Source organism: Triturus cristatus, chromosome 11 (genome assembly GCF_964204655.1).
Source record: "Triturus cristatus chromosome 11, aTriCri1.1, whole genome shotgun sequence".
In the NCBI taxonomy this organism is placed as follows: domain Eukaryota; kingdom Metazoa; phylum Chordata; class Amphibia; order Caudata; family Salamandridae; genus Triturus; species Triturus cristatus.
Window position 1 is genome coordinate 625188070 of NC_140594.1, and position 12148 is coordinate 625200217.

The 12148-nt window shown below is 43.1% G+C and overlaps 1 protein-coding gene across 5 annotated transcripts in view; it reads right to left on the bottom strand.

The window, feature by feature from the left end:
• ANK1 (ankyrin 1) overlaps nucleotides 1-12148 on the bottom strand; it is an 826509-nt gene that overhangs the window by 505254 nt on the left and 309107 nt on the right. For all 5 annotated transcript variants that reach the window (XM_085634053.1, XM_085634051.1, XM_085634052.1 and 2 more), the window contains exons 8-9: nucleotides 4209-4307; nucleotides 2178-2276 (exon numbers count right to left, since the gene is read on the bottom strand). In XM_085634053.1, the coding sequence (XP_085490179.1) occupies nucleotides 2178-2276; nucleotides 4209-4307 (198 nt within the window). The remainder of the gene's footprint in view (nucleotides 1-2177; nucleotides 2277-4208; nucleotides 4308-12148) is intronic.

Below are 12148 nucleotides of genomic sequence, written 5' to 3' on the forward strand. Positions count from 1 at the left end.
GGGAGAAGAAAAGCTAACTATGTAAAGAGCAGTAGACCAATCACAAGCACCTTAATCTTAGCCTAGACTGGGATTGTAAATCTGCCTTGGATTCAGCTATGACCCATTTTTATCTTTGTTTAGCAATTATTAAGCATCTTCATTGAATTTAGACTGGCTGATTATCTTTGTGCCAGCACACAAGGTCCAATATTGGTTTTGGCACTGAGAGGCGAGATCTTCTTCTGCCCTTGAGGGGAGTCTGCTGATGGTTGAAGATTAGTCATACCTTGTATAATGAATTGAGGGCATAGTTTAGGGTTAACCTTGCAGTATTCTTTATTGTACACCTAAATTGACTGACTTTGCACGGACTTGAATAGCGACAGGGCATTAGGTAAATGTAGGCGTTTTGCCTGGAGAAGATATACTTTTTTTCCAGTTGGGTCACACTTCGGTCTTACATGGAGGGGCTATATCTAGGCTTTTTGCCTGAGAATGTATAATCTTGGTTTGCTCCTGGAGATCATATTTGAAGGTTGAAGGTTTTAGCATGTTGGGATATACTTCAATTTGTGGCCACATGGGGAATACCTTAGATATTTCGTAAATGGCCCATAGTTTTGTCCTAATGGGAGATACCTTGATTTGTACCGTGACAGGATATAGCTTGGTGTATCCTAAAGGACAATGTGCTGGTTTTCGCATGGAGGTAATATACCTTGACTTTGCTCTGGAAGGGACATTCTTTGTTTTTGCCTTAAGGGACTCGTTTATTTTTGTCTAGGGCTGACATACTAAAACAGGAACAAAGCACATGTTTTGTTTCATACAATATCCATATCTTAGCTGTGTCTGAATGGATCCACCATGGCTTTTTATGTAAGTGTCACCACGTGAGGAGCTTTGGCTCTGCCCGCATGTTGGGAGTCAATAGTACAGGTTTTGTTTAGCAGAAGTTGTGTGCTTCCACGAAAATGTACTTGCCTTTCCCCACAGCTGTGGGTATTTTGTCCATTTATCCAGCTGCCTGAGCTTGGACTTTCAGGGGCACACACATGCCATTGCAATGCTGTTAAAGTGCCTTAGATAACTCGATAATTGATGCTGTTTTTCTCTAGCAGCAGCACAGAAGGGAGGAGGGAAGTCATTAACATACATAGAGCTTTAGGTCTGGCTTGACAGTACATTCATTAGACACACCTAATTAAATTGTCAAGCTTATTTTGTTTTTGCCTCAATGGAATGCACCATTGGTGGTACAAATCTTTTTTGTTGTCTGCGAGGCCATGTCTGTTGAATTTGCCTAGATGGTGTAAACCTTAGTTTTAGTTTGGAAATACTTACTGCAGGTTTTTGCAATGAAATAGAGTGCCTTGTTGCTTAGACAGGATATACCATCTTTTTGGGGGGAGGAGATGTGTTTTTTAAAATCTCTAGGAAGGGACATTTTTTGGATTTTTGCCTATAGGGACGTTTGTCATTTTTGTCTGGCAGGAGCATACATTGGTTTTCTAAATGGATTGTCTTTTGCCTTTTCAGAAGAGCATAGCTTTTTACAGTAGAGCATAGCTTATCTGTGGTCTAGATGGCACATACCTTATTGTAAACTTTTCTATCTCGATGGAACAAACAGTGGTTTTTGTTTGTAGGATCTACGCCTCTATTTTAACAGTAAGAAGTCATACATCAATTTTTGCTTGTCCGGGTCAACTTTTCTTTAACAACAATAAGAACCCTTTGTTTTTTTTACCCCAAAGTGAGATCGCTGTAATTTTGCATGGAAGGGAGGACCTTTTTAGCCTAGATGGATGGTCATTGTTAAAATCTGATTGGAACATACATTGGCATTTGATTTGAACAGCATTAACTTGATACGCCATATATTTTTTGTTTGCTTGGGTGGAAAATGCCCTGGGTTTTGCTTACATATTGTATTGATTTTTTTGCTTCAGTGAAATATACCTTGATGTTTTTCTTGAGGAGAGGCATTTTACTTTTACACAGATGGGCATAGATTGGTTTCTGCTTGGAGGGATACACCTAGAATTTTGCTTTTATGTGACATGCCTTTGCTTGTGCCTTAATGGAGTATACTTTGCATATGGATTAGATGAACTTTGACATTTGCCTGAATGGCTCTACCATGCTTTTTGTCTTGAAGGAACCGATAATGTTTTTGGCCGGGCAATACTCACCTTGGTTTTTGCTTGGATGGGAGCCCCATGGTCCAGAAGAATCTCGGAGATCCGTACATGGCCATTGCGAGCTGCACAGTGAAGCGGAGTGAGTTCGTCCTAAGGGAAGCCAAGTGAATGGGGATTACCATGTTACTTAGTGATAGTCCTGAAATTCTATCAGAGTTTGGTATAGCATGAAGTGTGAGCTGTGTGTGTGGGGGGGGGGGTCAAACACTCTATATTGACAATACAAAGAGACACAAGACACACAGTTAAAGAAATTGAAAGATGATACACAATCAGTTGTGTTAAGCTATATTCCAGATATCAGCCTCCGTTGATGTTATGTTAAAATTTCTTATAAAGCGCACATACACCGATTGGTTTCTTGGCGCTGAACTTAAGGTATTGCTGGGACCCCATGTATTTAGTTGTCTGCAGAGTCTAGTTATGGGCTTGATCAAGAAAAAAGATGACCAAGCCCTTGGAGAATCCTAACCTTCTTATGCTCTCAAGAAGGAAAAAATAATTCTGCAAATCAGAATCAGAATATACCTAGCATCAGCTCCCATCTTGAAAAAGCGTGGAGTCGTTACAAGTAGCATTTGGAATACTGGCCATTCAGCAATGCGCTCTGTTCCTGATAGAAGCCTCTGTCTTGATCCTGACCTGAACTGTCTCTGACTTGCTCCAAGCCTTGCTGAATTATTGCTCTAACTAATCCCTCTATTGATCGGCTGAGACCAGGCTTACTGTTGAGTTTCTCTATTCATCTGCTATTGATGTGGATAGTGCTACGCGTGACTTACAGAGTAAACTCTGGTATACCTCTTCTAGGTTCAACTTTAAATCGGCTTGGTGATACAGCTAAGAAGTGAAACTTAAAATAAGAGAAATGCCACAGAACAAGAGTACCTATTTAATATCAGTTTTCTCAGGGTTTTTTTTATTCTGAAGTACCAATAATAAAAACCTTCACTTTCTCTGTAATATATTTTCAAAATATGCTGGAGAAGCAAATCTGTCAGATGAAGTCTGACCACTGCAAGTTCTTTTACATAATATTAATTGACGTTATGCACTTCAGCACATCAATTCCTTTATTTCACTTTTTAAAATAGAGGATACAGTTATTTTTCATCACCAGCAATCCAATGCTGCTTTCTTCTCTCTATTTTGCTTTCGCCTGTACCAAACTGCAATTGTAGTTCTGCTCGTTTGTACATTCTAGGTCCCTTCTTTGTGATGCAGAATAAGGTTTTGCAACCTCTGACAATACATTATTTGTGAAAATAGTTTTTTTCATCACAAGTAATTAAATGCTGCTTTGGTCTCTATTTTGCTTTCGCCTGTACTAAACTGCAATTGTAGTTCTGCTATTGTTTGTACATTCTAGGTCCCTTCTTTGTGAGGCAGAATAAGGTTTTGCAACCTCTGACAATAAATTATTTGTGAAAACAGATTTTTTTCATCACTAGTAACTCAATGCTGCTTTGTTCTCTATTTTGCTCTCGCCTGTACTAAACTAATTGTAGTTCTGCTATTGTTTGTACATTCTAGGTCCCTTCTTTGTGAGGCAGAATAAGGTTTTGCAACCTCTGACAATAAATTATTTGTGAAAATAGTTTTTTTCATCACTAGTAACTCAATGCTGCTTTGTTCTCTATTTTGCTCTCGCCTGTCCTAAACTAATTGTAGTTCTGCTATTGTTTGTACATTCTAGGCCCCTTCTTTGTGAGGAAGAACAAGGTTTTGCAGCCTTTAACAATAAATTATTTGTGAAGGAGTGATGCCAACAGCCAATGTAATGTCTAAGAATGCATCCAGCATAACTGTGAACACCACATCCAGTGCTGCAAGACCTGTGACTAAATGGAGTCTATTCCATAGCACAACTGTCAGAGATGTACAACATTCTCCCCATGACTGGTGAATGAAGAGTCATTCCTCTACTCTGGGGAATCATGTCCATTCATGCATTGAACAGGTCGCTTCCCAGCCATGGAAACAAACAAATGATCTGTTTCAGCAATTGTCCTAGACACTCACCTTCGTCCTTGCATCGATTTGAGCCCCTCTATCCAGCAATAATCGCACCATGATGACATTTCCTCGGCGGGTGGCAATGTGCAATGGCGTGATCCCATTCTTGCGACAAAAAGAGATATGTTTATTTATTCACATATTAAAAATATCTTTAGCGTCTTTACAAACAAAATTAGCTGATATACAGAAGGCGTTCAAGTGATACAAGCAGAACTGCAAGGCTCAAGAGAAGATCTGAAGGAGGCAGATCACACAGTGAATTGAGGTATGTATAAGAGGGGGATAGAGTGATAACATGGGTCATCGGAGGATGAAAATCATTGCATTTGGTATACAGAGACTTACTTCACTGTTCAGTTAGAATAACAATCCGCACCATGTCGTATTTTTTGTAAGACACGTGGGGGGGATATTTACAATAATATGTTAGAGCACGGTGTTATTCCAAAATTGGTAACGCCGCGCTCTGTCATTTTTTAAACGCAGGGATGCGCCGTATTTTAAAAAATACAGTGCACCCCTGCGTCTCTCCTAGCGCTGGCACTAAAAAAGCTGCCTAGCGCAGGCACCCTTGCGCCATGTTGCAAGGGTGCCTGCGCTGCCAGGGGTATTGTTTATGTGCAGGAAGGGACACCTTCCTGGACATATAAACAATCTTGAAAGGCGGGTTGCTGTTTCTATGTGTGCTGCAAAATGTAGCAGACATAGAAAGAGCAAAATACAAGTAGAAATTAATAATTTCTTCTCATATTGCCATACTAAGACAGGGTTTTACCTGGTCTTAGTTTTGGGCGCTGCCACATCCTTGTAAATATGGGTCAGCGTCAAAAAGCAATGGGTGTTGCGGTGGAACGCCCACAGCAACACCCATTGCCCACCCCTTTGCCGCCGCGGCCTGCTGTGGCAAGGAACATATTTACAAGGTAGCATTAAGCCATGTTAAGTGGCTTAGCGCCACCTTAGAAATATGGGGTAAAGAGCAATGCCACCGGAGCATCAGAACAAATTACGCTCCGGTGGCGTTAGGGGCTTGTAAATATGCCCCGGGACTTCTTATATTGTTCACATCCCTGCACAAGATCTATTAAAAGCCTTCATTTTCATTTTTTATCTAAGCATTACGACTGTTACCAGACAGCAATGAACTCCTTCAAAACATTAATGAAGTCGATCAAACAGCAGCACCCCAAACAACTCAGACTCAGTAGCAACTACTCAGTACCACAAACGTCAAACAAAATATCAGACTGGAATACCCAGTGGAGTAACCAGTTAAGTAGACTATGATCATAAGAAATATCATAAAAGGACCTGCAGAGCTTCTTAAAGCAGCCAGCTTACTGAAAACCATAAACTACATGTATATGGTGACCACCACGCACAGCATGAAAACAGTTCTCGCCTAGGATCAAAAACAAAGACAAACCCCTTCCAATCACGCACAGTGTATCTTGCTGCCCACAGTGTCCCACATAGGGGTAGTAAGCGCTATAGAAATGCTCCAATTTAATAAAGTCCAGTACAACCTCCAGTGTATGCATCTTATGTTTATCTGGATGACTGGCTAATTCCAAATAATTCCTTCAGAAAGAAAGACCCCATTTAAAGCAGTTTGGGGTTATTAATGCTTTTTTTCTGAGTTAACTGCTGTATCGTGTATTCTTTTCTGACAAAAGTGATTCTGCTTGCAGGGCAGGAGGGCTTTTGGTAGAAATTAATAATGGGGGACCACCAGGGTGTTGGGACACTTGGCATTCTTTTTGGTTTTTCAGAAACAAATCCCCCAAGAGAATATTTGTTTCCCAAAAAAATAAACAAAAAAGAAAAATGGCCCCGACATGCAGCGAGTTTATCCTCGCCACGCAGGTGTCATGTTTGTTTTCCCTTCCCAGGTCTATTTTACCTTAGATGCTGGAAATGGACTGAGAGAAGCTATATTGGGAATAGGGTGGACTCCCAGTGCACTTAGGGCAGGTGTCATGTGTGTTTTCCCTTCCCAGGTCTATTTTACCTTAGATGCTGGAAATGGACTGCGAGAAGCTATATTGGGAATAGGGTGGACTCCCAGTGCACTTAGGGCAGGTGTCATGTGTGTTTTCCCTTCCCAGGTCTATTTTACCTTAGATGCTAGAAATGGACTGAGAGAAGCTATATTGGGAATAGGGTGGACTCCCACTGCACTTAGGGCAGCGGTCCTATGGATAACTGACTGCCGCTAATGATTCTGCACCAGTGGAGGCTCCAATAAACCCTCAGTCAGCAGTTCCCCTCTTTAAATAGGACCAGGTAACTATGAATATGAAGTGGCGGGAGCCCTGTCGATTACATCACAGCTCCCACTCTGTCTAAACTCTGAATGTGGCCCTTTGGCTTGAATCCAGAACAGACATTATATTCATTACATATCTCAGTGCCTTCATCTCTTTTTCATTTTGTTTTGCATCAATGAAGACCATCATCTAAAAATGCTGAAGTTGTCTTTATGTTGATTCTAGTCTGCTCTGCTCTCAGCCTGTGTGTGCCCTGACCCCTAGCGGCGGGGTGGCAACCGGTTCTGCTTTATGAATCTGGCAAAGGAGGGGAGAGTCTTGAGTACGGTCATTGGGCTGGTGGAGAATGCACAGCTCAGGGCTGCATAGGGTTTGCCAATCACTTCTTTACCTTTCTGATGCAATCACAATCAGGAATGCTGTTTCCATGATCATCGCCCAAGAGGCCACCCACTCATAGGACAAGTGCATCAGGCCCACAAGGAGAAGGGTAAGGCCTCTGGGGCCAGTGGTCTGCAAGAAGGGGTTGTTAACTTGCTGTAACGGGTATTTGTGTATTTTACGTTTCCTCAGAAGGGTTTTAATCAAATTGAAACACCAGGCTACCAGGAGATGACCTCAAAGAAAATATAACTGTAGTAACCGTTCAAAAGGAAAATTGTTCCGCATTTTACTGCAAAGTGAAGATTGAAAAACAAAACGAATGGTTCAAGCACTGCTTCTAGCACCATGCTTACTGAAGGCACTCACATGCGAGAAGGTATGTGTTGTTTTGTTTGTGAGCCGGCACAATCTCCCTTTGTAACTTTGTCAGATTTTGGGTTCTGAAGCATTGCAAACGCATTTGTCTGGTCACCAAGAGGCCACGGAGAAGGGAAATATAAGCCAACTGGTCAAGTTGCTAGCTGTGGGGTTCAGTGTAGATCTTTTCAGGCTGTCTGCTCTCATGTGATGTGGGAGACCAGGGGGACATTTTCTGGGAATTGGTCCACTCTACTGTTAAAATGTCTGCATTTATAGTTGCTATAAGTGAGTGGCTCCTTTCTCCTGACACCAAATATTTTTGGTTTGTATCATGATAACCACCCTGAACCGTATAACTCTGTATTTAAGGCCAGGATGTACATCTTCAGTCCCAACAAATTGGTGTGAAGTAATATGTCAGATCTGTCCCATAAAGCACTTACAGGGATGCCCCTGAAGGGGGCTGCTTACTTATATTCAGATAATTGCATCACAACTGACATCACCGGATGCAGCAATGGAAAGGACACCCCCCTGCAAACATGAAGCATGGATACACATCTTCAGAGAGGTGTCAGAGATGGAAGTACTCAGATAGGTTTCCACAGGTTGTCCGCTACAGATTCCGGTGCTCTGCCAGATGGGACTGCATTGTTCACACATGGTGTGGGGTACTAATCTTATATGGGTGCCTGCAGTCCCAGAAGCATCTTGAAGAAGTAGGCCATCATCAGGCTGTGCTCTGTCTAGAAAGAGAATAACACTCTCCTTCATATATAAAAACCGTTCTTGGGAAACGTGGCTCCTGTTGGAAGCAAAAAGTGTCCGAATACTTACGGCCAAATTGGACACATTGATATCTCAAGAGGACTCTGGCATCCTGGAGCAGGAACGTGGCAGCCACCATCACCTATATTGTTTACTAGGAAGCAGTGGTTATAGCAGCCCTATCCCACTTTTGTAGCTCAGGACAGGTTTTCTGGTCCTAAGATGAGCAGCCTCTTCAACCTCACCAAATGCTCTATGATGATGATGTATTTATAGAGCGCCACTATACCCTAAGGTGTCTAGGCGCTACCCTTGAGAACATACAGATTCGACTCAAATGGATTCAGCATTATGCCTAAAAAGCCAAGTTTTTAGACCCTTTCTAAATTTAGCAGATTAGTCTCTTTTTTGAGTGAGGTTGGCAGAGAGTTCCACAGTTTAGCTGTTGTGGTGGTAAAAATCTTACCACCCCACCTGGCCCTTCTTACTCTAGATACAACAAGATTCCCAAGCCCAGCTGACCTGAGGAACCTTGCTGGGATGTATGGTTTAAGATGGTTAGCCAGTTGCATTGGCCCCAGATAGTTCAAAGATTTAAAACCAATACAGAGTGATTAGGACTGGATCCATTTTGCTACCGGCAACCAGAGGAGATGGGTTAAGGCTTTGGTCGCAGAGTCAATTTTAGAGATTCCTAGGAGTACTCTTGCTGCAGCATTCTGAACAATCTGCAGCTTTTGGATACTGCGTTTGAAGTGCTGGTAAACAGAGCATTGCAGTAATCCAACCTCAATATGAATACAGATAGCCCGGTTGTCCTGAGCTCCAAAGGAATTGAGGGGAGTATTTTACTAAGAATTTTAAGAATATGGAAGCAAGCAGAGGTGGTAGAGTTGATCTGTGCTTCAAAGGAAAGCTTGGTATCTATGATGACTACTACATTTTTGGCTTTAGGCACTGGCATGGGTAAAGAGCCAAGTTGGACAGGCCACCAACTATCTTTCCAGATGGAAGGGTTGTTGCTAAATATAAGGACCTCGGTTTTGGAGGAGTTAAGTTTCAGACAATTGTCTGTCATCCAGTCACCTATATGGCTCATACAGTCATGAAATCTAGTGGCTGTAGAGCTGGATGAGCTGCTCCCCGTGACAAATATCTGAGTATCGTCAGCCTACGATACAAGAGCAAAGCCGTAGCTTTTTAGCAATTTGGCCAGAGGAGTCACATAAAGATTAAAAAGCGTTGGGCTCAGGGAAGATCCCTGAGGGACACTACAGGGCAACGAAAATGAGGGTGACACATAATTACCCAATGCAACCAACTGAGACCGCTCAGACAGAAAGGAGCACAGCAGGGAGAGTGCTTTAGCCCTGACCCCAATGGAGGCTAGACAGTCCAACAGCAGCTCATGATTGACCATATCAAAAGCTGCTGATAAATCCAAAAGGATCAGGGCAGAGCTCCCCCCACCATCTAGCATCTGTCTGAGCTCCTCAGTGGCAGTGATAAGCGCCAGTTCTGTGCTATAATGAGCATGAAAGCCAGATTGAGAGGGGTCCAAAATTGCATTCTGATTAATAAAAGAGGACAGTTCCGTGTTAATGGCTTTCTCAATCACCTTGAAGGGAAGGGAAGTCTAGATACGGGCCTGTAATTCAGGGTGTCCTGAGCGTCCAGACTAGGTTTTTTTAGTAGCGGGAGTATGGAAGCTTTCTTCCACTCTACGGGGAAGCACTCTGATGTGAACATGGTATTAAAAATAGCTGTGAGGGGAATAGCTATGGAGATAAATGCAGAAATGTAGGGGGGACAAGGATCTGAAGGGGAGCCGTATTTAATTGCGCCAATTATTTTGGTAGTCTGTTCAATGGTCAAGGCAGTGAAAGAGGAAAGAGTTGAAGATACTGCTCCACCTCTGCACTGTATCCTACTTAGTTGGACGGGAGTCTGTGCCAAGCAGTTGGTCTGGTCCACAAAAGTGTTGAAAACAGCCTTTGATCCCTGACTGGGTAGGAAGTGGCTAAACAGTGCAGCTTTGAAAGTTAGAGAGTATAGCCATTTATTTCTGAACACCAATAGCACCTTGGTGTCTTTGGTGATCTGGATATTGCCTTGTTAGTGGAGGCAAAGCCTCCATCCACTGGAGTGTCACATGCCTAATGTGATGGAACTGCAGAAAATGTTTAGAACACAGAGATGGTTTTGGAACCTTTTGGTTTCTCATGAAGCATAAGGTGCTTGCCTGGTATCCTCCTACAATGTCTCCTCTTGGACTCGAAGTCAAGGAAAAGGAAAAGGAGTTACTAGCCAAATGCATTGAGTGACATGGTCCTTGGCTTGACCAAAGATCTTTCTTCAACTGGAGGGAGGACTGGGGTCTGGTTTGTACCGCAGGATGGAATAGTATGTCATTAGTTTGAATTCATGTATGTATGTATATGTGAATGCTTATAAAGCATGAACCATCAAAGCAAAAGAGCACTGTAGAAAGAGAAGGGTAGGATACTCAAGGGGGATGAAAGTACAAACTTGCAGGCAGGGGATTTGATCTTTGTTAGACCTGGCATTCTTGGCGTTGTTTCCTCTGACATTTTGCCTTCAGTACTCCTGTTTTTCCTGGCTTTAGGATGTTGTGCATTTTGCTAACCAGTGTTAAAGTGCTTGTGCTCTTTCCCTAACATGTGGTGACATTTGCCTATCCACAACTGGCATATTTAATTTACTTATAAGTCTCTAGTAATGTACACTACCTGTGCGCAGGGCCTGTAAATTAAATGCTACTTGTGGGCCTACAGCTCTGACTGTGTCACCCACAGAAATAGTCATTTAAACATGTCTCAAGCCAGTCATTGCAGGGCCTGTGTGTGCAGTTTAAACTACCATGTTGACCTGGTAAGTTAAACCTCTTGCCAGTCCCAAATCTTTCTTTTTAATACACGTGTCACCCCTAAAGTAGACCCTGACAGGGCAGGCTGCAATATATTTAAAAAGAGGACATGTACTTTTACGCTATACAAGTCACGGTAGTGAAAAACTCTTACATTTGTTTATCACAACTGCAAAACCTATGTCTCCCACAGGATAACATTGGGTTTACCTTATTACATTTTATAAGCATATTTTCCAAAAGGAAAGATACAACTGATTCATGTCTGGTGTCTCTGGAATCCGAATTTAAAATCCTATCTTATGGTCAAGTTGGATTTTAAATTACAATTCTGAAAACGGCAGTTGGCATTTTCTTGCCTTAGCCATTTTGTGACTGCAGCAAGTCTCTGATCGCATGAGTGGGTGTAGTTGGCAGTTGGGCTTCGTGTGTTCCACCTAGACATCCACACACAATGGGAGTGTAGATGTGACTGAGTGGGCTATCCTGACAGGATGGGAGGGAGGAGCTGGACTCAGCCTCACCTACACCTGAATAGGCTATGAATAGGCTATGTCTTGACCCCACACAAAGGGATGTCTACCCCCTGTAGTTAGTCTTTATCCAAGGCTGGCAAAGCACGGCATCTGTGCACTTCAAAGGCATGCCTCTAGATGTTTCTTCCCACTCAAAATGACACAACTACAAAAGAAGGACCCCAGACACCACCACTTCAGTACACTTCTGGACCTGTGGATACACAGCCAGGAACCATTGTGCTTCTGAAAGAACTGCCACTCTGCTGGATTGCTACTCTGCTGGAATCCTGCTTTGTGGTGCTGACCCCCTGCCCTCTTGCCTAGCTGAGTAGGACTGGACCTGCATCTCTTGAACCCACGTCCCAGAGTGGCTCCAAGGGCTAGTTGGCCGACCTCCTGATCTGAAGACTCAGGGACATAACAGGCTTCCAACAACCTTGCATCTGCGACTGGATTCTGCCATCTGTGAGTCTACCCTGCCAAGTGGTGCCACCCCAGTCCTGGATCCTTGGAAGTAGGCCTAAGGTGCTTACCAGCGGAACCAACGCATCTTTTCTACTGAGCAGTGCATCCTCAAGCCAAATCAGGGCATCTCCTCGGCTGAGCAGTGCATCCTCGACGCCCGGGCTTTGCCTCACATGCCCCGTCGATGGGATCCTCGATGCCAAAGCAACAGGACCTCACACTGCAGCCTTGCATCATATCAGAACCGACACATCGCTTTGGCTGCGCTAAGCTTCTTTGCCTTGGATCCAA